At 44.7% G+C, this 25,877-nt stretch overlaps 2 protein-coding genes across 2 annotated transcripts; both read right to left on the bottom strand.

The window, feature by feature from the left end:
* Positions 1 to 18,384: 18,384 nt before the first annotated feature.
* Positions 18,385 to 23,792, bottom strand: LOC123096568 (translation initiation factor IF-2-like). Its single transcript, XM_044518338.1, has 4 exons — positions 23,787 to 23,792; positions 20,956 to 21,459; positions 19,608 to 19,750; positions 18,385 to 19,203 (listed from the first exon to the last, which is right to left on the bottom strand). Exons 1-4 carry the CDS (start codon positions 23,790 to 23,792, stop codon positions 18,804 to 18,806), a joined length of 1,053 nt encoding a protein of 350 aa, XP_044374273.1. The 3' UTR covers positions 18,385 to 18,803.
* On the bottom strand, positions 22,887 to 25,562 carry LOC123095726 (uncharacterized). The gene is made up of 2 exons (XM_044517282.1): positions 25,101 to 25,562; positions 22,887 to 24,930 (listed from the first exon to the last, which is right to left on the bottom strand). Exons 1-2 carry the CDS (start codon positions 25,186 to 25,188, stop codon positions 24,851 to 24,853), a joined length of 168 nt encoding a protein of 55 aa, XP_044373217.1. The 5' UTR covers positions 25,189 to 25,562; the 3' UTR covers positions 22,887 to 24,850.
* Between the last annotated feature and the right edge of the window lie 315 nt (positions 25,563 to 25,877).

Below are 25,877 nucleotides of genomic sequence, written 5' to 3'. Positions count from 1 at the left end.
GTGGATCTTTGTGGCGGAGCGACAGGGCAGGTTGAGGCCACCTAGGTGAGAGGTGGGCCTGGCCCTGGTCGGCGTTCGCGGTTACTTAACACGCTTAACGAGATCTTGGTATTTGATCTGAGTCTGGCCATTTGGTCTATACGCACTAACCATCTACGTGGAGTAGTTATGGGTATCCCGGCGTCGTGGTATCAGCCGAAGCCTTCTTGACGTCAGCGACTGAGTGGCGCGCGCCGTGTTGGACCGCTTGGTAACCGCCGGATCGTGGGTTGCTAGGTCTGCTCGCGGCCGCGTTCGCAACGTGCAGGTGTGCATAGGGCGATGGGCCCAGACCCCTGCGCGCATAGGGTTAGACCGGCATGCTGACCTCTCTGTTGTGCTTAGGTGGGGCTGCGACGCGTTGATCTTACGAGGCCGGGCATGACCCAGGAAAGTGTGTCCGGCCAAATGGGATCGAGCGTGTTGGGTTATGTGGTGCACCCCTGCAGGGAAGTTTATCTATTCGAATAGCCGTGTCCCTCGGTAAAAGGACGACCCGGAGTTGTACCTTGACCTTATGACAACTAGAACTGGATACTGAATAAAATACACCCTTCCAAGTGACAGATACAACCCCGTGATCGCTCTCTAACAGGGCGACGAGGAGGGGATCGCCGGGTAGGATTATGCTATGCGATGCTACTTGGAGGACTTCAATCTACTCTCTTCTACATGCTGCAAGATGGAGATGTCCAGAAGCGTAGTCTTCGACAGGACTAGCTATCCCCCTCTTATTCTGGCTTTCTGCAGTTCAGTCCACTGATATGCCCCTTTACACATATACCCATGCATATGTAGTGTAGCTCCTTGCTTGCGAGTACTTTGGATGAGTACTCACGGTTGCTTCTCTCCCTCTTTTCCCCCTTTCCTTTCTATCTGGTTGTCGCAACCAGATGTTGGAGCCCAGGAGCCAGACGCCACCATCGACGACGACACCTACGACACTGGAGGTGCCTACTACTACGTGCAGGCCGCTGACGACGACCAGGAGTAGTTAGGAGGATCCCAGGCAGGAGGCCTGCGCCTCATTCGATCTGTATCCCAGTTTGTGCTAGCCTTCTTAAGGCAAACTTGTTTAACTTATGACTGTACTCAGATATTGTTGCTTCCGCTGACTCGTCTGTGATCGAGCACTTGTATTCGAGCCCTCGAGGCCCCTGGCTTGTATTATGATGCTTGTATGACTTATTTATGTTGTAGAGTTGTGTTGTGATATCTTCCCGTGAGTCCCTGATCGTGATCGTACACATTTGCGTGCATGATTAGTGTACGGTCAAATCGGGGGCGTCACATCGGCTGCCAGGACATTAGTCCATTTGTCATTGAGCATATCTTGGTCAGCTTGAAGCTGCTGCTGTTTCTTCTTCAGGCTCCTTGCAGTGGCTATTGGCCGGCGCTTAAAGCGCTCCTGCTTGAGAGGTTCCTGAGGCACGATGAAATCCTCGTCGCCGAGGCTCACCTCATCCTCGGAGAGCGGAAGATAATTGTTGTCCTTCGAGTCTTTGTTTACGGCCTGTTCATTAGGGCTGAATCGCCCATCTTCCCGTTTACCCTGTTCGGAAGTTGGCTCAACGGGGTCTTCATTGTCCTCGGCATCGTCCGGAGTATTATTTTCTCCTGTGCCGGTATTGCTGTTTTTTCCGCAGCGTGATTTAGAGCGGTGCTGCGGACGTCGACGTTTTGATTGTGTCTCAGGAGGTATATCCTCGACTGGATTTTTCTCATTATCTTCGCCACCCTCTTTGGGTGTATCCATCATGTATATGCCGTACGAAGAAGTGGCCGGCCAGCGTCCGGCGGGCGGCGGGTTTTGGGCCTGCTCTTCTCCGGCATCGGAGTCGTAATCGTGCATGTCAGTTAAGCCTTCAACAGTGGCTATGAAGTGGGTGGAGGTTGGGATGTAAAATTCCCCGCCCATAGCCCCTAGTTCGGGCTGGGCGTGGTTCGGACGCTGCTCCTCTGTAATAACGAGGGATCGCATTAGGTCCAGTGCCTCACTTAAGGGCAAAGTTTGGCCAGGGAAAAGAGAGTTTGTGGGGCACGGCGGGAAGAAAACTCCTGGGTCGAGCTCACACGATATCAACTCCGAAGGTTCGGAGCCGGTGTCCGGATAAGAGTCCGGCTCTCCCGTGCCGGGCTCAACGGCCGCTGACAATCCGGCGGGCTCAGGGATCCCGCCTTCGGACCCGATGATGCGCTCCGGATTTAAGGCCGGAGTGGAGGTTGGGGTCGTGAATCTTTGGGAGATCAAGTCTCCTCGGATATCCGCGACGTAGTCCAGATTCCCAGAACTAATCTGGTGACCTAGGACGCAACTGTCGATCTGGTCTAGATGGCCAAGCGAGTTGGCCCGCAGTGCGAAGCCGCCGAATACGAAGATCCGGCCGGGGAGAAAGACCTCCCTCAGGGCAACATCGTTGTAGATGATTGACGGAGCCATCGAACCTCTCGAAGACGACGCAGCGGAACTCTCAATGAAAGCAACAATGCCGGTGTCAAAACCTGCGGATCTCGGGTAGGGGGTCCCGAACTGTGCGCCTAAGGTTGATGGTAACAGGAGGCGGGGGACACGATGTTTACCCAGGTTCGGGACCTCTCTATGGAGGTAATACCCTACTTCCTGCTTGATTGATCTTGATGAATATGAGTATTACAAGAGTTGATCTACCACGAGATTGTAATGGCTAAAACCCTAGAAGTCTAGCATGTATGATTATGATTGCCTCTTCGGACTAAACCCTCTGGTTTATATAGACACCGGAGGGGACTAGGGTTGTACAAAGTCGGTTACTGAGAAAGGAATCTTCATATCGGGACGCCAAGCTTGCCTTCCACGCCAAGGAGAGTCCCATCCGGACACGGGAGAGAACCTTCTGTCTTGTATCTTCACGGCCCATCAGTCCGGCCCACGTAACATAGTCCGGACGCTCGAGGACCCCCCAATCCAGGACTCCCTCATGCGTAGAGCCCTGTACGAGCCCTCATCGGCCCGATTACTTTTGTACGCTGAGGGTATACATGTATTGTACGTGGGCGTTTCGTTTTCCCTTGTCACGTTCCCCTTGTCACGTGTGGCGGTCGTGGGCTAGCCACGGGCCACGCCACGCACGAAAACTTCCAAAAACGTCCCATCCTATAAGAGGGGGGGACCACCACCGGCCGCATCCCCCCACCATTTCCTCCCAAATCGGCTCACTCCCTCCCTCCTTGGCGCATCGTCTCCCCCTCGTCTCCATCGCCCCGCCACCGCGCCTACTCGCTCAACCCCACCGCCTCCCTCTCTCCGGCGGGTTCTCTTAGGCTTCGATGGAGCAAGGCCGTGGCGCTGCCGCCGCTGCGCATGGAGTTGTGGTCGAGGCCGCGAACACCGCGGCAGATGCCGTCCAAGAAGTGGCCGCCGTCGGCGGTGCGGGAGATGCTGCACCCGCAGTCGGTGGATTGGTCGCTGCGGCGGCGAATCTGGTGGAGCAGGGGGTGGTGGGCTCGGACTCCGTCGTGCCGGACCTGGTGGTGACGGCGTCTGGTGGCGCACTGGATGTAGGTGCGGAGGCGAGCGACAAGCAGGTGGTGGATGTGGTAATGCTTCTCGTTCCCCTCCTTTCATAGTTGTAGTTGATAAGCAGAAGATTTAGTAGATAGGGTTTTTATAGTAGATTTGTGATTGAATGCGGCACCCCGTTCTGCTTGTTAGGGTTTTTTGATTGAATAGGAAACCCCATTTCAGAGTTAGGGATTTTTGTAGTTGATTCGTGCTTGAATGCTACACAGATCATAATGAGAGTTAGGTTTTTATATTAGAATCTGGATTGCCGCATGTGCTCAGATTTTGTTCTGTCCTGTATATGTTGTTAGATTTGTTGTTCATATTCCCTCAGTGGGCCACGACAGGGGCTGAGCAGCCACCCAGTGTATCTATTAAAGTTGATATTGTACAAATGAGGTTAAAATCCTACTTTCTTCATTTGAAGTCTATCAATTAATTGTTGAAATGAACACAGTACGTTTAATTAGTGCGCAATTTCAAAATAGTTAGGAGCTTCACTTCATTATCCATAAACTAAAATTGTAGGTAGGTTTATTTTTGATCTGTAGGATTGCTGTACTTATAAATTCAACCATAAGTAGGTTTGCTAGACATGCAACTATGCCAGATGACCAACTCATATTAAATTCTTGTTGCATAACTCCATGCATGAATGTCATATGAAATAGTTTCACACCTAGCACCAAAAATTGCACAAAGATTTCCTTTCCTAAAGCTCATGGCATTACAATATACCATCCAATATAAGGTTCAGAGAATAGGGCAGCTGATGCACCACTATGTACATTACATGAGCCAGATGAACTAAATGCAATTACTTGTTGTCAACCACAATGGCTCACTGATTGGCAGAATGTACTACCTCCATTGGCAGAGCTGAGCACTCACAAGATTAGTGTTGGTGCCCAGTCTGGCATTATAGTTTGAAGGACCACAGTCAGCATGACCTAAAATTTTAGTTTGACCAAGCTATCATTGTAGAATGCTTGACCTTTGGATACAGTTTAATTTTAGGTCAAAGTATCATTTTAGGTTATTAGAAGCACATTGCAGATTGCTTGACCTTTGCATACTGTGTTATGTAGTTAGTAGTATAATTGAATTACTTATATTGCAGAAAGAGGAAGCTGCTGGCACCAAGAGGAAGCTGGCCATCGCTGGGTTCAACAACCCGTCTGATTCTGACGACGTCGAGGAGGTGACCCCAAGTTGTTTTTTGTCTGTTTATTAATCTGTGTGAGATGTTGTTTGTTGATGATGCCCTATATGAATGCCTCTAAATTGGAATGTTATGTAGTTTATTCATTGATATTATAAAGTTGTGTTGTTTGGTCATTAATTAGCTCTAAATGGCATATTTGTGGTCTTTGTTCATGAAACCATATCTGAATGCATATAAATGGAAATATTGTGTTTTTTGTCCATTAAATTATTCTAAAATGGAAAGTTTTGTTATACTTCCAATTAATTCCTCTAAAAGTTGTGTTGTTTGTGCATTAATTAGCTGTAAATGAGTTATGTGTGGTGTTTTTTCATGAAACCATATATGAATGCATATAAATTTGCTATTCTGTTGTTTGTCCATTAAATTCTTCTAAATGGAACTATTATGTTGTTTGTGCATTAATTAGTTGTAAATGGGCTATTATGTTTGTTTGGTCATTAAATTCCAGTAAATGGCAATTATCTGATGTTTGTTAATTACATTACTCTAAATGGGAAGTATGTATTTATGCAAATCATTTGTATGTGCAGTACAACTCTGGAGATGAGGTGGAAGAGTGGAACCAAAAGTCCTTCATTGAGCATGAAGCCAAGAAGATCAGTGAGAAGGGGAAGGCGGCGTACTACAAGTGGGGCAAGTTCAGGTGCCCATACTACACCACTAAGCCAATTCCCAAGGATGGGCTGTATGAGCACCTTATGTTGCATGCATGCGGTTTAGCGACGAGTGTGGGAGCGACGTGAAGATCAGGGCAGAGCATGCAGCCCTCCTGAAGGCCATGGGTCCCATCTAGTCACCCTCTGTGAAGCTGGTAGTGGTACTAATCATCAGTATAGTTGATGATGTTTTACTTTTGCGCTGGTATGGTTGTGAACTATGAATCTGGAAGGTGGAAGTGGTTGTGAACTGTTTGAAGGTTGTAATATGGCAGACTCTTAAGTAGTATGGCAGACTCTTAAGTAATCTAGTATGTCTCTGAAGTATATCAACTGTCTAGATGCAGATCAGCTATGCTTTGTTGCAGTGTTTATATTCTGATGCTGCAATGATCACAGTAGGTGCTTCAATGTTGCTTGACTGATGAGACATGCTGCATACAGTGGCCATGTGCTTGGTAACGGTGTGTGCAAAGAACAACAATGGAATGAAGATTTAAGGGATTTTTGTAATAAAGGAGTGAAATACAAGAAAGAAATTATCCTATTTATTTGAATTTGTTAACTGAAACTGATTTATAAGAAAAAGAACGAGTAAATGTTAGAAAGAAAAAGTAGTGTTTGCAAAATATAACGTTTGAATTAGCATGGAATTTTTTTGTCGATGTTTTCATCTGTAACATCTATTTGTCCTACCATTACAAATGTTTTTTTATAAAGAAGTACACAAGCCTTATCTACATAGGATAGAAAGTGAAAAACATGGACTTGAGGTTTTCATAAGTTAGCATGATTGAATCTTCCATTACAAATATATTATAAAAATTAGAAAATGTTGAAAATCATTTTTTGTCAATGTTCTTAAGTTAGCATGATTGAATATTCCATTTCAAATATATTATAAAAAATAGAAAATGTTGAAAATCTTTTTTTGTCAATGTTCATAAGTTAGCATGATTGAATATTCCATTTCAAATATATTTTTAAAATTATAAAATGTTGAAAATCTTTTTTTGTCAATGTTCATAAGTTAGCATGATTGAAACTTCCATTTTAAATATATTATAAGAATTAGAAAAATTTGAAAATCTTTTTTGTCAATGTTCATAAGTTAGCAAGATTGAATCTTCCATTTCAAATATATTTTAAAAAATGGAAATTTTGGAGGTGGTCGAAAAATCACCGCCTTCCGGAGGGACCATTTGGTCTAACTTAAGGCAGTTTTTGAAAAAAGGTTATTTTTTGCACCACCTCCAAATCACCCAAATTTTCTTTTACATGGTGACCCACATGTGCCAAACATGGCTATGAAAGAAAATTTGGAAAAAAACATTTTACAATGCCCCCTTGAGGTATAGACCGATGTTTTGATCGTTACAGTTTCATTGCTACTGCTTTCTTCATGACTTATACATGTTCCTCTTACTATGAGATTATGCAACTCCCGAATACCGGAGGAACACTTTGTGTGCTACCAAACGTCACAACGTAACTGGGTGATTATAAAGATGCTCTACAGGTGTCTCCGAAGGTGTTTGTTGAGTTGGCATAGATCAAGATTAGGATTTGTCACTCCATGTATCGGAGAGGTATCTCTGGGCCCTTTCAGTAATGCTCATCACTATAAGCCTTGCAAGCGATGTAACTAATGAGTTAGTTGCGGGATGAAGCATTACGAAATGAGTAAAGAGACTTGCCGAAAACGAGACTGAACTAGGTATGATGATACCGACGATCGAATCTCGGGCAAGTAACATACCGATGACAAAGGAAATAGCGTATGTTGTTATGCGGTTTGACCGATAAAGATCTTCGTAGAATATGTAGGAACCAATATGAGCATCCAGGTTCTGCTATTGGTTATTGACCGGAGATATGTCTCGGTCATGTCTACATAGTTCTCGAACCCATAGGGTCCGCACGCTTAACGTTCGATGATGCAATAACTATGGACCCGAAGGTCTGTGGTAAACTACTCACGCTTCGTCGGAGAGGTAATGGTGTTGATGTAGAAGCCCTCTATGATCGAATCCCCCTCTGGCAGGACGCCGGAAAAGGCCCCAAGATGGGATCTCACGGGTACAAAAGGTTGCGGCGGTGGAAAAGTGGTTTCGTGGCTCCCCCTGATGTTTTTAGGGTATAAGAGTATATATTGTTGGAAATATGCCCTAGAGGCAATAATAAATGGTTATTATTATATTTCTTTGTTCATGGTAATTGTCTATTATTCATGCTATAATTGTATTGTCCGGAAATCGTAATACATGTGTGAATACATAGACCACAACCTGTCCCTAGTAAGCCTCTAGTTGACTAGCTCGTTGATCAACAGATAGTCATGGTTTCCTGACTATGGACATTGGATGTCATTGATAACGGGATCACATCATTAGGAGAATGATGTGATGGACAAGACCCAACTTAAGCATAGCATAAAAGATCGTGTAGTTTCGTTTGCTAGAGCTTTTCCAATGTCAAGTATCTTTTCCTTAGACCATGAGATCGTGCAACTCCCGGATACCGTAGGAGTGCTTTGGGTGTGCCAAACGTCACAACGTAACTGGGTGACTATAAAGGTGCATTACGGGTATCTCCGAAAGTGTCTGTTGGGTTGGCACGGATCGAGACTGGGATTTGTCACTCCGTGTGACGGAGAGGTATCTCTGGGCCCACTCGGTAATGCATCATCATAATGAGCTCAATGTGACTAAGGCGTTAGTCACGGGATCATGCATTGCGGTACGAGTAAAGAGACTTGCCGGTAACGAGATTGAACAAGGTATTGGGATACCGACGATCGAATCTCGGGCAAGTAACATACCGATTGACAAAGGGAATTGCATACGGATTGATTGAATCCTCGACACCGTGGTTCATCCGATGAGATCATCGTGGAGCATGTGGGAGCCAACATGGGTATCCAGATCCCGCTGTTGGTTATTGACCGGAGAGGCGTCTCGGTCATGTCTGCATGTCTCCCGAACCCGTAGGGTCTACACACTTAAGGTCCGGTGACGCTAGGGTTGTAGAGATATATGTATGCGGAAACCCGAAAGTTGTTCGGAGTCCCGGATGAGATCCCGGACGTCACGAGGAGGTTCCGGAATGGTCCGGAGGTAAAGATTTATATATGGGAAGTCTTATTTTGGTCGCCGGAAAAGTTTCGCACTTTATCGGTATTGTACCGGGAGTGCCGAAAGGGGTCCGGGGGTCCACCAGCCCCGGGGGGCCACATGGGCTGTAAGGGGTGCGCCTTGGCCTATATGGGCCAAGGGCACCAGCCCCAAGAGGCCCATGCGCAAGAGATAAGAAAAAAGGGAGAGTCCTAAAGGGGGAAGGCACCTCCGAGGTGCCTTGGGGGGGAAGGACTCCCCCCTGGCCGCACCCTTCCTTGGAGGAAGGGGCAAGGCTGCGCCCCCCCCTCTCCCTTGGCCCTATATATAGTGGGGGGAAGGGAGGGCAGCAATATCTAAGCCTTGGGCGCCTCCCTCCTCCCCTGCAACACCTCTCTCTCTCTCGCAGAAGCTTGCGAAGCCCTGCCGGAGACCCGCTACATCCACCACCACGCCGTCGTGCTGTTGGATCTCCATCAACCTCTCCTTCCCCCTTGCTGGATCAAGAAGGAGGAGACGTCGCTGCACCGTACGTGTGTTGAACGCGGAGGTGCCGTCCGTTCGGCACTCGGTCATCGGTGATTTGGATCACGGCGAGTACGACTCCGTCATCCACGTTCATTGGAACGCTTCCGCTCGCGATCTACAAGGGTATGTAGATGCACTCCCTTCCCCTCGTTGCTAGTAGACTCCATAGATGCATCTTGGTGAGCGTAGGAAAATTTTAAATTATGCTACGATTCCCAACAGTGGCATCATGAGCCAGGTCTATGCGTAGTTACTATGCACGAGTAGAACACAAAGCAGTTGTGGGCGTTGAGTTTGCCAATTCTTCTTGCCGCTACTAGTCTTTTCTTGTTTCGGCGGCATTGTAGGATGAAGCGGCCCGGACCGACCTTACACATACTCTTACGTGAGACAGGTTCCACCGACTGACATGCACTAGATGCATAAGGTGGCTAGCGGGTGTCTGTCTCTCCTACTTTAGTCGGAACGGATTCGATGAAAAGGGTCCTTATGAAGGGTAAATAGAAATTGGCAAATCACGTTGTGGTCATACGTAGGTAAGAAACGTTCTTGCTAGAAACCTACAAACCACGTAAAAACTTGCAACAACAATTAGAGGACGTCTAACTTGTTTTTGCAGCAAGTGCTATGTGATGTGATATGGCCAGAAGATGTGATGAATGATATATGTGATGTATGAGATTGATCATATTCTTGTAATAGGAATCACGACTTGCATGTCGATGAGTATGACAACCGGCAGGAGCCATAGGAGTTGTCTTTATTATTTTGCATGACCTGCGTGTCATTGAATAACGCCATGTAAATTACTTTACTTTGTTGCTAAACGCGTTAGCCATAGAAGTAGAAGTAATCGTTGGCGTGACGACTTCATGAAGACACAATGATGGAGATCATGATGATGGAGATCATGGTGTCATGCCGGTGACAAAGATGATCATGGTGCCCCGAAGATGGAGATCAAAGGAGCATAATGATATTGGCCATATCATGTCACTATTTGATTGCATGTGATGTTTATCATGTTTTTGCATCTTATTTGCTTAGAACGACGGTAGCAAGTAGGATGATCCCTTATAATAATTTCAAGAAAGTGTTCACCCTAACTGTGCACCGTTGCGAAGGTTCGTCGTTTCGAAGCACCACGTGATGATCGGGTGTGATAGATTCTTACGTTCGAATACAACGGGTGTTGACGAGCCTAGCATGTACAGACATGGCCTCGGAACACACGCAATACACTTAGGTTGACTTGACGAGCCTAGCATGTACAGACATGGCCTCGGAACACGGAGGACCGAAAGGTCGAGCATGAGTCGTATAGAAGATACGATCAACATGGAGATGTTCACCGATCTTGACTAGTCCGTCTCACGTGATGATCGGACACGGCCTAGTTAAACTCGGATCATGTTTCACTTAGATGACTAGAGGGATGTCTATCTGAGTGGGAGTTCATAATCAGATGAACTTCATTATCATGAACATAGTCAAAAAGGTATTTGCAAATTATGTCATAGCTTGCGCTTTAGTTCTACTGGTTAAGATATGTTCCTAGAGAAAATTTAGTTGAAAGTTGGTAGTAGCAATTATGCGGACTGGGTCCGTAAACTGAGGATTGTCCTCATTACTGCACAGAAGGCTTATGTCCTTAATGCACCGCTCGGTGTGCTGAACCTCAGCGTCGTCTGTAGATGTTACGAAACATCTGACATACACGTTTTGATGACTACGTGATAGTTCAGTGCGGTTTAGAATTGTGGCACCAAAGACGTTTTTGAAACGTCGCAGAACATGAGAGATGTTCCGAAGACTGAAATTGGGATTTCAGACTAGTGCCCACGTCAAGAGGTATGAGACCTCTGACAAGTTTCTTAAGCCTGCAAACTAAGGGAGAAAAGCTCAATCGTTGAGCGTGTGCTCAGATTGTCTGAGTGCCACAATCGCTTGAATCGAGTGGGAGTTAATCTCCCAGATGAGATAGTGATAGTTCTCCATAGTCACTGCCACCAAGCTAGTAGAGCTTCGTGATGAACTATAACATATCAAGGACAATTATGATGATCCTTGAGCTATCGCGATGTTTGACACCGCGAGAGTAGAAATCAAGAAGGAGCATCAATTGTTGATGGTTAGTAAAACCACTAGTTTAAGAAGGGCAAGGGCAAAAGGGATACTTCATGAAACAGCAAGTCGTTTGCTGCTCTAGTGAAGAATCCCAAGGTTGAACCCAAACCCGAGACTAAGTGCTTCTGTAATGAGAGGAACGGTCACTGAAGCAGTACTACCCTAGATACTTGGTAGATGAGAAGGCAGGCAAGGTCGACAGAAGTATATTGGATATACGTTATATGAATGTGTACTTTACTAGTACTCCTAGCAGCACCAGGGTATTAGATACTGGTTCGGTTGCTAAGTGTTAGTAACTCGAAATAAAAGCTGCGGAATAAATGGAGACTAGCTAAAGGTGAGATGACGATATGTGTTGGAAGTGTTTCCAAGGTTGATGTGATCAAGCATCGCATGCTCCCTCTACCATCGAGATTTGGTGTTTGCGTTGAACATGATTGGATTATGTTTACCGCAAAACGGTTATTCATTTAAGGAGAATAATGGTTACTCTGTTTATTTGAATAATACCTTCAATGGTCTTGCACCTAAAATGAATCTCGATCGTATTGATACACATGTTCGTGCCAAAAGATATAAAATAGTAATGATAGTACCACATACTTGTGGCACTGCAATTTGAGTCATATTGGTATAGAACGCATGAAGAAGCTCCATGTAGATGGATCTTTGGACTCAGTCGTTTTTGAAAAGATTGAGACATGCGAACCATGTCTATTGGTATATATGCATGAAGAAACTCCATGCAGATGGATCGTTTGGACTCACTTGATTTTGAATCACTTGAGACATGCAAATCATACCACATGGGCAAGATGACTGAAAGGCCTCGTTTTCAGTAAGATGGAACAAGAGAGCAACTTATTGGAAGTAATACATTTTGATGTATGCAGTCCAATGAGTGCTGAGGCATGCAGTGGATATCGTTATGTTCTTACTTCACAGATGATTTGAGTAGATGCTGAGTGTATTTACTTGATGAAACACAAGTCTGAATTATTGAAAGGTTCAAGTAATTTCAGAGTGAAGTTGAAGATCATCGTGACAAGAGGATAAAATGTCTGTGATATGATCATAGAGATGAGTATCTGAGTTACGAGTTTGGCACACAATTGAGACATTGTGGAAAGTGTTTCACAATTAATACCGCCTGGAACACCATAGTGTGATGGTGTGTCCGAACATCATAACTGCACCCTATTGGATATGGTGCATACCATGATGTTTCTTATCAAATTACCACTATCGTTTATGGGTTAGGCATTAGAGACAACCGCATTCACTTTAAAAGGGGCACCACGCAATTCCGTTGAGACGACACCGTTTATAGAAACCTAAGTTGTCGTTTCTTAAAAGTTTGGGGCTGCGATGCTTATGTGAAAAGTTTCAGGTGATAAGCTCGAACCCAAAGCGGATAAATGCATCTTCATAGAATACCCAAAAACAGTTGGGTATACCTCCTATTTCAGATCTGGAAGCAAAAGTAATTGCTTCTAGAAACGAGTCCTTTCTCGAGGAAAAGTTTCTCTCGAAAGAATTGAGTGGGAGGATGGTGGAGACTTGATAAGGTTATTGAACCGTCGCTTCAACTAGTGTGTAGCAGGGCACAGGAAGTTGTTCCTGTGGCACCTACACCAATTGAAGTGGAAGCTTATGATAGTGATCATGAAACTTCGGATCAAGTCACTACCAAACCTCGTAGGACGACGAGGATGCGCACTACTTCAGAGTAATGTGTGATCCTGTCTTGGAAGTCATGTTGCTAGACAACAATGAACCTATGAGCTATGGAGAAGCAATGGTGGGCCCATATTCCGACGAATGGCTCGAGGCCATGAAATCCGAGATAGAATCCATGTATCAGAACAAAGCATGGACTTTGGTGAGCTTGCCCGATGATCGGCAAGCCATTGAGATAAATGGATCTTTAAGAAGAAGACGGACATGGACGGTAATGTTACCGTCTATGAAGCTCGACTTGTGGCAAAGAGTATTTTCACAAGTTCAAGGAGTTGACTACGATGAGTTTTTCTCATCCGTAGCGATGCTTAGGTCCGTCGGAATCATGTTAGCATTAGCTACATTTATGAAATCTGGCAGATGGATGTCAAAACAAGTTTCCTTACCAGTTTTCGTAAGGAAAGGTTGTATGTGATACAATCAGAAAGGTTTTGTCGATCCTAAGGATGCTAAAAGGTATGCTAGCTCCAGCGATCCTTCCATGGATTAGAGCAAGCATCTCGGAGTCAGAATATATGCTTTGATGGGGTGATCAAAGTTTTTGGGTTTATACAAAGTTTGTTAGAAACTTGTATTTACAATAAAGTGAGTGGGAGCGCTACAACATTTCTGATAAGTATATGTGAATGACATATTGTTGATCCGAAATGATGTAAAATTTCTGGAAAGCATAAAGGGTTGTTTGAAAGGAGTTTTTCAAAGGAAGACCTGGATAAAGCTGCTTACATATTGGGCATCAAGATCCATAGAGATAGATCAAGACGCCTGATGATACTTTCAAAAGACAGCACACCTTGACATGATTTTGAAAGAGTTCAAAATAGATCAGCAAAGAAGGAGTTCTTGGCTGTGTTACAAGGTGTGAGTATTGAGTGAGACTCAAGACCTGACCACAGCAGAAGATAGAGAAAGGACGAAGGTCGTCCCCTATGCTTTAGACGTAGGCTCTATAGTATGCTATGCTGTGTACCGCACATGTAGTGTGCCTTGCCATGAGTTGGTCAAGGGGGTACAATGGTGATCCGGAAAGGATCTCATGACAGCGGTCGAACTTATCCTTAGTACCTAGTGGATTAAGGAATTTTTCTCGATTATGGAGGTGGAAAGGAGTTCGTCGTAAAGGGTTACGTCGATGCGAACTTTGACACTAATCCGGATAACTCTGAGTAGTAAACCGGATTCGTATAGTAGAGCAATTATTTGAAATGGCTCCAAATAGCGCGTGGTAGCATCCACAAGATGACATAGATATTCGTAAAGCACACGGTTCTGAAAGGTTCAGACCCGTTGACTAATAACCTCTCTCACAAGCATAACATGACCAAACCAGAACACATTGAGTGATAATCACATAATGATGTGAACTAGATTGATGACTCTAGTAAACTCTTTAGATGTTGGTCACATGGTGATGTGACCAGTGAGTGTTAATCACATGGTGATGTGAACTAGATTATTGACTCTAGTGCAAGTGGGAGACTGTTGGAAATATGCCCTAGAGGCAATAATAAATGGTTATTATTATATTTCTTTGTTCATGGTAATTGTCTATTATTCATGCTATAATTGTATTGTCCGGAAATCGTAATACATGTGTGAATACATAGACCACAACCTGTCCCTAGTAAGCCTCTAGTTGACTAGCTCGTTGATCAACAGATAGTCATGGTTTCCTGACTATGGACATTGGATGTCATTGATAACGGGATCACATCATTAGGAGAATGATGTGATGGACAAGACCCAACTTAAGCATAGCATAAAAGATCGTGTAGTTTCGTTTGCTAGAGCTTTTCCAATGTCAAGTATCTTTTCCTTAGACCATGAGATCGTGCAACTCCCGGATACCGTAGGAGTGCTTTGGGTGTGCCAAACGTCACAACGTAACTGGGTGACTATAAAGGTGCATTACGGGTATCTCCGAAAGTGTCTGTTGGGTTGGCACGGATCGAGACTGGGATTTGTCACTCCGTGTAAACGGAGAGGTATCTCTGGGCCCACTCGGTAATGCATCATCATAATGAGCTCAATGTGACTAAAGGCGTTAGTCACGGGATCATGCATTGCGGTACGAGTAAAGAGACTTGCCGGTAACGAGATTGAACTAGGTATTGGGATACCGACGATCGAATCTCGGGCAAGTAACATACCGATTGACAAAGGGAATTGCATACGGATTGATTGAATCCTCGACACCGTGGTTCATCCGATGAGATCATCGTGGAGCATGTGGGAGCCAACATGGGTATCCAGATCCCGCTGTTGGTTATTGACCGGAGAGGCGTCTCGGTCATGTCTGCATGTCTCCCGAACCCGTAGGGTCTACACACTTAAGGTCCGGTGACGCTAGGGTTGTAGAGATATATGTATGCGGAAACCCGAAAGTTGTTCGGAGTCCCAGATGAGATCCCGGACGTCACGAGAGGTTCCGGAATGGTCCGGAGGTAAAGATTTATATATGGGAAGTCTTATTTTGGTCGCCGGAAAAGTTTCGCGCTTTATCGGTATTGTACCGGGAGTGTCGAAAGGGGTCCGGGGGTCCACCAGCCCCGGGGGGCCACATGGGCTGTAAGGGGTGCGCCTTGGACTATATGGGCCAAGGGCACCAGCCCCAAGAGGCCCATGCGCAAGAGATAAGAAAAAGGGGAGAGTCCTAAAGGGGGAAGGCACCTCCGAGGTGCCTTGGGGGGGAAGGACTCCCCCCTGGCCGCACCCTTCCTTGGAGGAAGGGGCAAGGCTGCGCCCCCCCCCCCTCTCCCTTGGCCCTATATATAGTGGGGGGAAGGGAGGGCAGCAAGATCTAAGCCTTGGGCGCCTCCCTCCTCCCCTGCAACACCTCTCTCTCTCTCGCAGAAGCTTGCGAAGCCCTGCCGGAGACCCGCTACATCCACCACCACGACGTCGTGCTGTTGGATCTCCATCAACCTCTCCTCCCCCCTTGCTGGATCAAGAAGGAGGAGACGTCGCTGCACCGTACGTGTGTTGAACGCGGAGGTGCCGTACGTTCGGCACTCGATCATCGGTGATTTGGATCACGGCGAGTACGACTCCGTCATCCACGTTCATTGGAACGCTTCCGCTCGCGATCTACAAGGGTATGTAGATGCACTCCCTTCCCCTCGTAGCTAGTAGACTCCATAGATGCATCTTGGTGAGCGTAGAAAAATTTTAAAATTATGCTACGATTCCCAACATATATATGCGAAGGAACTAGGTCAGGGGAGCTACGAGGGGCCCACGAGTGTGGGGGCGCCTACCCCCCTGGGCGTGCCCTCCTGCCTCGTTTGCACTTCGTTTGGTATTCTTTTTCTACAAAACTCTAAATAGGCAAAAACAAACAAAAATTGGCACTAGACCCTCGGTTAATAGGTTAGTCCCAAAAATAATATAAAATAGCGTATTAATGCTCATTAAACATCCAAAACAGATAATATAATAGCATGGAACAATCAAAAATTATAGATGCGTTGGAGACGTATCAAGCATCCCCAAACTTAATTCCTGCTCGTCCTCAAGTAGGTAAATGATAAAAACAGAATTTTTGATATAGAATGCTACCTAACATATTTATCCATATAATTTTGAGGTAATATCACCTGCAGTCATACAACTTACGCTCAATGTTCAGTTTGGTGCTAAAACTTTAAAAAATACGAATTTGTGGTCATCTAACTTGCGTCCTTATGCACATACGGTCACTTTGCTTGTATTTAGACGTATCCTGCGCTGATGTGGCATGCCAGCGTGGTTATGCCCACTGTCAATGATTGGGAACAGCTTGAACGAGGCGCGCATGTTTTTATTTTATAGAAACACCCCCCATTCTATATTTAATTAAGCAGCAGCCCCTCAATAACACATGTGTGTACAACTTAATCGCAAAGAGAATAATAAAAAGGATTTGAGGGGATTTGAACTCTAGACATCGTATACACACATGCACTAGCTACATACTCGTGACTATAAAGAGATGTGCCTTCTTTAATATAGACGCAGATTCTTTTTAGATTCCATTTTTCCCCACGTTCAGCCAGGAAACCGGTTCCAAAAAATCTCACATTTTTGGCCAAAAAAATTCAAATGAAATTCAAATTTGAAAAATCGCAAGTTCAATTCATTGTCGTTCTGATATTGTATGCATACGAGAGATATATATTTGACATGGTTCCTGTCATTTAAATTAAAAAATTCAGGCAATAACATATTTTTCCGGGGACCACAAAAATTTCTGGTAACCGATCTGTTATCAGAAATTCGGTCCAGGAGAAAAAACCTGAATACGAGTAGTTTTAATTTCCAAATATAAAATTTATTGTTTATCTTTTAGACAATTATAGGTACTTGGTGTAGTGGTTAGCTCCTGCGGTTTCACACTTGAGGTCGACGAATGGAATCCATCGGGCCCCTTTTTTCCCCGCGGAATTATCCATGCGCCCAAGTTACAAATTTTTTGTTGACTCACTTATGGGTGGGCCCTGTGTAGATTAGTCTAGTTACCTGGTTAGCCTAACCTGTTGTTAGTATCACACTGATTAGTGGCCCCACCCCTAAATTACCAGTTAGACATGTGTGTCTATTTATCTGATTAACCTGGACAAACTTGACATGTTTTTCTTTTTGAGAATAACTTGACGTTCTTTTGTGTGCAATCAAATAGATTTTAGTTGTGCATGTACAACATCAAGCAGCACTGGTGGGATGGATGTATTGTTTAATTAACAGGTTGTTGGTTCGAACCCAATCTACCCCATCCTTTTTTCATTATATTTGACGTCTTTTGTCGTCATTAAATAAATTACATAGGGATTTTCTGAAATGAAAAACGGCGTGCTAGGGTCACCCAGCACCTTGTGCACTCCTAGTCACTGATAGGTGGGCCTCCGTCAGGCTGGCGCGCCACATGGGCAGGCCATACGGCTAGATACGAGCGGAGTGACCGTATTTGCACGATAACGCAAGTTGGATAACCACAAATTCGTATTTTCAAAGTTTTAGCATCAAACTGAACATTAAGCGCAAGTTCTATGACTCCCGGTGATATTACATCTATAATTTTATTTATTGTGGCATGAATGTTTAGATCCGAAAGATTCAAGACAAAAGTTTAATATTGACATCTATATCTATACTTACTAATAAAAGAAATAGGTATTCTTGGTCCGTCATGGCGTTTTGCAGAAACCCCCTGAGTTTTTATTGTAATGAAACCGTGGTACTGATATAAGTTAAAAAAATGATTCGTTTACATTTTATAATAACGCCTTTGACTTTTAAAATAATCAACGCACGGTCTTTAATAATAAAAAGAGGTGCACGCTGGGACTCGAACCCATGACCTCTCGCAGTGTCTCGGTACATGCCATAGTTAGTCCGACTCAGTATCAAAATAACACCAAAAAATATACTTAATGAAAGAGTCCGAATCTTACTTAGATACATACAGGAGTCTGAATCCTACTTAGATGCATACACCACGTTCACGTCCAGGGCCACATCATACCGGGCCGTGTATACGTACATGCCATAGTCAGTCCGACTCAGTACCAAAATAACACCCAAAAAGATATACTCAATGAAAGAGTCTGAATCCTACTCCCTCCGCCCTAAAAAACATGTCGCGGGCGTAGTTCACCGGTAATTTTGCAAAAAAAACCTCATGGTTTCAAAAGCGTTTCAAACAAGTCCCTCCGCCCCGTCTTCTTCCTCTGCCCGTCGCCTGCGCGTCGCCAGGGGCCGGCGCCGCCCAGCTGCGTGATTCGCCAGGGGCCGGCGAGCCCAGCTGAGCTCCTCCTCCGTCGCCAAGTACCTGCTCTCGCCGCCTTCGCCAATTACCTCCTCTGCCGCCGCAGCCCAGACCTGCGCCGCCGTGGTCTCCTCCCACTGCCTGCGGGCTTCGCCGGAATCTCCTGCCACGTCTTCCTCGAGGCCGCGCGCTTCCCTCCTGGAGCCCCCGCGCATCCTCCTGGAGCCCCCGCGTGCGTCCTCTCTCGTGCTCCCGCGCATCCTCCTGGAGCTCCCGCGCGTGCGCCGTCGCGATCCCCTACTGGCGTTGCCGGAGCTTGCCTCGACAATCTGGTGGACCAGGAGCTCGCCGGTGGAGATCTGCCTGTGCTGCTGCTGCTGCTCCCTCTCCCCTGCCCGTGCTGCTGCTCCTCCTCTGACCCTGCCCGTGCTGCTTCTCCTCTTCTGATCCTGCCCGTGCTGCTATTGCTGCTACTCCTCTGCACTCTGTAGAAGGTACAGTACTTATTCATCAGAGTACTGTTGATTTACTATTACTGATCAGAAAATTAAAGAGAGCATGATTAATTCAGAGATCAGATGGTGCTAATTCAGATGATGCCAATTCAGAGTGAAACTGTAAAATTCAGAGGATGCAAATTGTTGTAGCACTAGCAGCATTCATAAAACAGTCCAGGTTAAAACTTTGTAGCACTAGCAAATTCAGATGATGCCAATTCAGGTTTGTAGCACTAGCAGCATTCATAAATCAGTCCAGGTTAAAACTTTGTAGCACTAGCAAATTCAGATGATGTCAATTCAGGTTTGTAGCACTAGCAGCATTCATAAAACAGTAGCCTCATTCCGTACATGTGAACCATGTTAAAACTTTCAAAATTGTCCAGTATCACCCGGTTAGCTGGTTAAAACCATCATCAGGTTTTGGACAACCATGGGACAAAGGGACAACTGGCTTTGTGGTGCCATTGGGTGCAAGGGCAGTTTGTTGAGGTGCCCGCGGAGTCGCCGATGCTCCGAGCAAGTCGTCCAGTGGCTGAAAAGAAAGTACACACACTTATTAATTACTGTAATCGTAGCTGCTCGGATGTTCGAGTAAATGGGTAGTATGGTTTTGTGCAGAGCAACTGTTGCCAGCCACAAGAAGAAGCCAATTAGACAAACTTCCATAGCTTATGATGTTGCTCTGTTTAACTGAAGCACTAAACTGACTAGAACTGCAGTACTAGCTTTGAGTGAAAAGAGAACAGTGGAGGTCATATATTATGTCAACAAAATAAATACAGAGGAGGTCGTACTGGGTGCCTAAATGAGCATTTAGCATTCGCGCTGTTGCCATTGAACCAATACCAGCAACCCCTAAGGGTCTCCTTGTCACTACTGTTTTATTCATTACGATTCATGTTATCAAAAGTAAATACCAGTTTCATAGTGAATGCTAGCTCCAAAGTAACCAAGGCAATTAAGTTTAACTCTTAAAATACCCTACTGATGTCTATTTCTCACTACCAAGCTCTACTTAGGAAAACGATAAAAGCATAACAAGCCAAGTCAATAAAAATATGGAGTAGCCCTGTTGACATAGCTCATAGCAGTAGGTATTTCACAAAATATGGAGTAATGCATAAATTTGTACTCCAGCAAGTTTACTCCAGTACTCAGTTTAAAATTCAGTTTACTGTTAAATGACAGTAATTGAGTTTACTGTTAAATTTCAGTTTCACAAGCTAGTTTCCAACAAACAAAAGCCTATGCTTATGAAGAATAAATCAGCTGAAATGAGATACTGATCCTTTTTACTTTGTTTGTTCAGATTGTTGGAAATTTTAAGCTCTCAATCACTGAAGGCCACTGCAGTTCTTTGAATTCAACCATTTAGGTGAGCTACAACTAGGAGGATTTTGGAGTAGTACTCTGAAACTGTTGCTGTTAGAACATGCTGTTACTTGCTTTCAGTTAACTGAATCAGTACAAAACTCTTCTATGGAGTTAACCGAAGATCAGCAAGCAAATCAAAATCTGCAACACATTTTCTTCAGTCCCTAACTGACAACACAATTTCTTCAGTCTAGTGATGCAGCAATTTCTTCAGTCTAGTAAAGTGCCACTCCAAGCATAGCAAGTCCACTGACAGTACGCCAAATGAACAAATTGAGTTCAGGAATGCAACAATGGAGCAATCCAGTAGAAATTTTTACAAGAAAATAAGGTGGCAGGAGAAGATGGCGAGAAAAACAAGACCTTTTTACTCCGGCGAGCTCTTTGCCTTGATGCAGATGTGTGCAGATGCAGGTGAGTGGCACCGGCGTGCAGATGCAGGTGCGTCGGGACTGGCTCCGTGGTCGACGGCTTCCTTGCTGATGCGTGCAGGTGCAAGCGTGTGGCGCCGGCGGGGAGGTGGTCGACGACGGCAGGGGAGAGATGACCTGCCGTGGAGTCCAAGAGAGGAGGGGGCCCCGCCGCCGTTCCGGCAACGTACACTCCCAATTCTCCGGATATAGACAAGCAGCGCTGCAACTCGCCGTCGGAGAGCAGGTCGGCAAAAAAATCCAAAGTTGGCCGACTGGAGGATCTCGCCCTCGCTTCGCGGCGTCGGCGGCACCGTCGTCGTCGATGGCGAGGACGACACCCGGCTGCTCGTCGGCCTTTAGGTTGTTGGTGGTGGTCCGGATCCGGTGCCTGCGGGCTCTCCGACGGCGGTTCCGACGCAGCCGAAGCAGAGCGCGGCGGTAGCTGTGGGTTGGACTAACATGGGATCCAAATCAAGGATTTTTTTGAGAAAGGGGGAGCTTGGGGAGGCAGGCGAGCGGTAGCTGCGGCAGCGGAGCAGGAGGCAGCTGCGGCGGGAGAGCAGGGGAGCTGCGGCGGCGGGGAGCAGCGAAGCAGTGGCGGCGGAGAGCAGCGCAGCTGCTGCTTCTGTCGGAGGAGGAGGACAAGGAGCGCGGGTTTGGTCGGGAAAAACAAGAGGGTTTTTTTGCAAAAATGCCACCGCAACATGTTTTTGGGACGGAGGGAATACTTAGATACATACAGGAGGCCGAAACCTACTTGGAGGCAGGTATCGCTGGTGCTACAAATACACCTGTACCTCCACGTGATTCTTACACAATCTCAAGTCTTCAATTCAATTAAATAGAATCAGTTTCACACGTCGCCTTCTAGATACCTTTGGTTCAATTAAGCTGGTAAGCTCCCAAGTCAGATTAACATCAGGTATTTTCGTTGCGTATTTTCATATACGACATCCTTCAACATCTCTTTCTTTTTGCGAATTCTTCAACATCTTTAGGAACACCGGTACCTGCCATGAAATGAATAAGTTTATCATTAGCAATTTGAAATTTCCGAACAAATAGTACACCAAACCGTACTTTGAGCAACAAATTTACAAGATTTTATATATGACACACTGAATCATATTTAAACATCATTGTTGACAAGGAAAAAATAGATGCAATTATTTGACTAGATTGCACACTGAACTCTCATGCAGGCAAGCATTTTGATCACATTCTCCAGAGATGGATGCTAAGGAAAGAAGAAGGAAACGAGACAGAGAGCGCTATGCACAAATGGCCGATGAAAAAAGAGAGGAAAAACTCAAAAAACGCCGTGAAGGCTATCAACAAAAGAAAGAAAAAATATGCGCACAACAAAGGCAGATATATGCAAAAATGCAGCCGGAACAAAAGAAAGCTAGAATAGAACATATCAATGAATTGAAACGCAACACAGCAAGCAAAGACTCCATTGCACTGGAGAACCCTGCATATATCGCAACTGAAAAAGAAGTTGGTACTTCTACCTTTCCTGATTACAGAAAGCATGTCACACCAGGAGAAAGGCAAACATTGCTACACCGTCGTAACAAAGAATTCACGACAAGACAGAGGCATGTATCATCGAAACAAGATGTATCTATGACGGAAACCGGCGACGCCAACACAGAACCTCTACAGCAACCAGAAGAAATGATTTACGGTAATACTAAATTTTACACAATACTCGCGTTCAAAATAAATATACGAATGTTTGTACAACTAACCATCTTTTATGGACAGACATCCCCTCATCAATGTTTCCAAGCATCAAAGAAGCAGATACACCAAGTGACGATCACAATAAGGTGGCGTTGTGGCCAGACATCCCGTCTTCAATGTTTCCAGCAATCAAGGAAGTAGATGCACAAATACAAACATTATACAATGATGTTCACGGTAAGGTTATAAAATTTCCTATATATTTTTATGCAATACAAAAATTACATATAAATAATTACTACACAGGCAAGGATGAGATTATATGTGAGCATGATGCTACCATGAAAGAAGTAGATACACCAACACAATCAATCAATAATGACGATCAAGGTAAGGTCATCAATTCCATATATGTTCTTATGAAATCCAAAGAAATATATTATACAATAAAAAATTGCAACACAGGTAATAATGAAGTCATATTTGAAGAGGACATAAACGAGGACGAATACATGTTCTCTGGTCAAGGTATGCTCAATAGAATTTAAATATATTTTAATCATTATATAGCTTCTGTACTAACTTTTATGCTACAAACCAAACTAGAATGGGACAGAGAAGTGGAAATTGAAATCAAAGAAGGCGAGGAAATGCACAACCCTGATCCTTATGATTTCGTCTATAGCAACATACCAAAAAAAACACGTGCTCAAAACAGAAGAAAATTGCAGATTCTGCCATGCAAAAAAATTCAAGTATGAAACTAAGAAATTATGCTGCAGAAAAGGACAGATAAGACTAGCCAATGCAGATACACCACCTGAACTCATGAGACTTTGGATAAGCAACGACTCTGACGCAAGACATTTTTGGAACAATATAAGATTTTTCAATGGCCACTTCTCGTTTACTACTCTATACTGCCATCTTGACAGAGACACAACTGACATGCGAACAACTGGTGGTATTTACACCTTTCAAGCACATGGTCAGATCTATCACAACATACACTCATTTGGTAATAGTCGATCAGATCCAAAGCATCTAGAGCTATACTTCTACGACGATGATCCAAGCTTAGAGCATCGGTACCGCCATTGCCGCAAGGAAATGTACGAGCAAGACAAGCATGTGATCGGGATAATAACCGACATCCTACGGGATAACCCATACTCTCAACAGTTTAGGAGTTTGGGACGAGCCCAAAACCTTGAGGACTACAGACTCGTCTTAAACCTGGACCAAAGATTGGACCAGAGAACATACAACGCGCCAATAAATTCAGAGGTAGCTGCAGTGTGGATTGAAGGAAATGAAAGAAGAAACACTTATGACAGGAATGTAATACTACATGGAAACAACAACGAAAAAGAGCACATTCGATCATATTACGGGTGCTCTGATCCGTTGTCGTACCCTCTATTCTTTCCAAGAGCTGAACTGGGTTGGCATAGGAAAATCCCAAAGAGGGATACAGAAGCGGAAGATATTGGTGCTGATGATATCAGTAATGATGATGACCCAGGTAAAATTTTCATATACTATTATATTCAAAATTCAATTTAACTAACTTTTTATGTCACAATATTTGCACAGATTCTGCCAACGGCCTGTGGGTAACCATGAAAGAATACTACTGCTATAAATTCCATACACGACCAAGCATATTCAACCCAATATTGCACGGCGGACGGCTTTTTCAGCAGTTTGCTGTAGATACATACATAAAGATTGAAAACTCCAGACTGGATTACATGTGGCATCATCAAAACAAAATAAGGGCGGATCTATACCAAGGCCTTCTAGACAGCATTCAAGCTGGAGAACAGAATGGAGATGCAATTGGAAAACGGAGAGTACTTGCGTCATCATTTATTGGAGGGCCACGAGATAAAATTCGTCGGTATCTAGATGCTATGGCTTTAGTTAGAAAATATGGAAAACCAGACGTATTCGTCACAATGACCTGCAACCCCAACTGGGAAGAGATCACTACAGTTTGGACAAACACCACAAGATCGCCCAGACATTGTCGTTCGTGTTTTCAAGGCGAAGCTAGAAGAAATGAAGAAGCAACTATTTGAGAAGGCCATTCTTGGAAAGGTTAAGGCATATACATATGTCGTAGAGTTCCAAAAGAGGGGATTAGCACATGCTCACTTTTTGCTCATCATGACTGGAAAATACAAATACACATGTCCGGAACAGTATGACAGAATCATCTCCGCTGAGCTCCCTAACAAGCACAAGTACCCAGAGTTATACAAAATGGTAATCAAACATATGATGCATGGTCCTTGCGGTGCATTGAATAAATTTTGTCCATGCACAAAGAATCGTCCGTCATGCAAGAACAATTATCCAAGGCCATTTAATGAAACTACAATTCAAGGTAAGGACTCTTACCCACTGTATAGGAGACGCAATGATGGTCGGACTGAAACGGTATGAAAATGCCAACTGGATAATAGGTGGGTAGTTCCTTACAACCCATATCTTTTGCGGATGTTCAACTGCCACATAAATGTTGAGATATGCTCGAGCATTAAAGTTGTTAAGTACTTGTTCAAGTACATCTATAAGGGACATGACCGAGCATCTGTATCTGTAACTGACAAAGTAGACGAAGTCGAAATTGACGAGATTAAACAGTACAGAGACGCGCGGTGGGTGACACCTCCGGAAGCACTCTGGAGAATATATGGCTTCGAATTAAGCAAAATACACCCACCAGTCTTGCAACTGCAGCTACATCTTCCAAATATGCACATGGTTGTAACACCCCGGATGTAACTTTCCATAATTGTAATTCCGACTCTTGCCATTTTCGGCTATGTGTTATGATATTCCCTTCGTGGTCGGGTTTTGTTTTCCGTTTTGCATTTTGTTCATGTGATGCATCTCATATCATGTCATCATGTGCATTGCATTTGCATACGTGTTCGTCTCATGCATCCGAGCATTTTCCCCGTTGTCCGTTTTGCAATCCGGCACTCCCACCTCCTCCGGCGCACCCCTCTTGTTTCTTTTCGTGAGCGGGTGTTAAACGTTCTCGGAATGGGCCGAGGCTTGTCAAGTGGCCTTGGTATACCAACGGTTGACCACCGGTCAAGTTTCGTTCCATTTGAAGGTCGTTTGGTACTCCAACGGTTAACCGGGCAACCGCAAAGTCCGTTTGTGTGT

This window comes from Triticum aestivum, chromosome 4D, assembly GCF_018294505.1.
Source record: "Triticum aestivum cultivar Chinese Spring chromosome 4D, IWGSC CS RefSeq v2.1, whole genome shotgun sequence".
In the NCBI taxonomy this organism is placed as follows: domain Eukaryota; kingdom Viridiplantae; phylum Streptophyta; class Magnoliopsida; order Poales; family Poaceae; genus Triticum; species Triticum aestivum.
Note: the sequence above shows the minus strand (reverse complement) of the source record. Positions and strands in the feature narration are given on the sequence as shown.

What these genes read in the sequence shown, in the direction of transcription:
- LOC123096568 (XM_044518338.1), bottom strand. An exon ending in GAGCTCGCCGGAGTAAAAAG is followed by an intron (nt 19,751 to 20,955) that starts GTCTTGTTTTTC and finishes CTTTCTTTTCAG; the next exon opens with CCACTGGACGACTTGCTCGG. An exon ending in GGTTTTAACCAGCTAACCGG is followed by an intron (nt 19,204 to 19,607) that starts GTGATACTGGAC and finishes TACCTTCTACAG; the next exon opens with AGTGCAGAGGAGTAGCAGCA.
- LOC123095726 (XM_044517282.1), bottom strand. Translation starts at nt 25,188, where the DNA reads ATGGGTTGTAAGGAACTACCCACCTATTATCCAGTTGGCATTTTCATA. An exon ending in TTGCGTCTCCTATACAGTGG is followed by an intron (nt 24,931 to 25,100) that starts GTAAGAGTCCTT and finishes TGTGCTTGTTAG; the next exon opens with GGAGCTCAGCGGAGATGATT.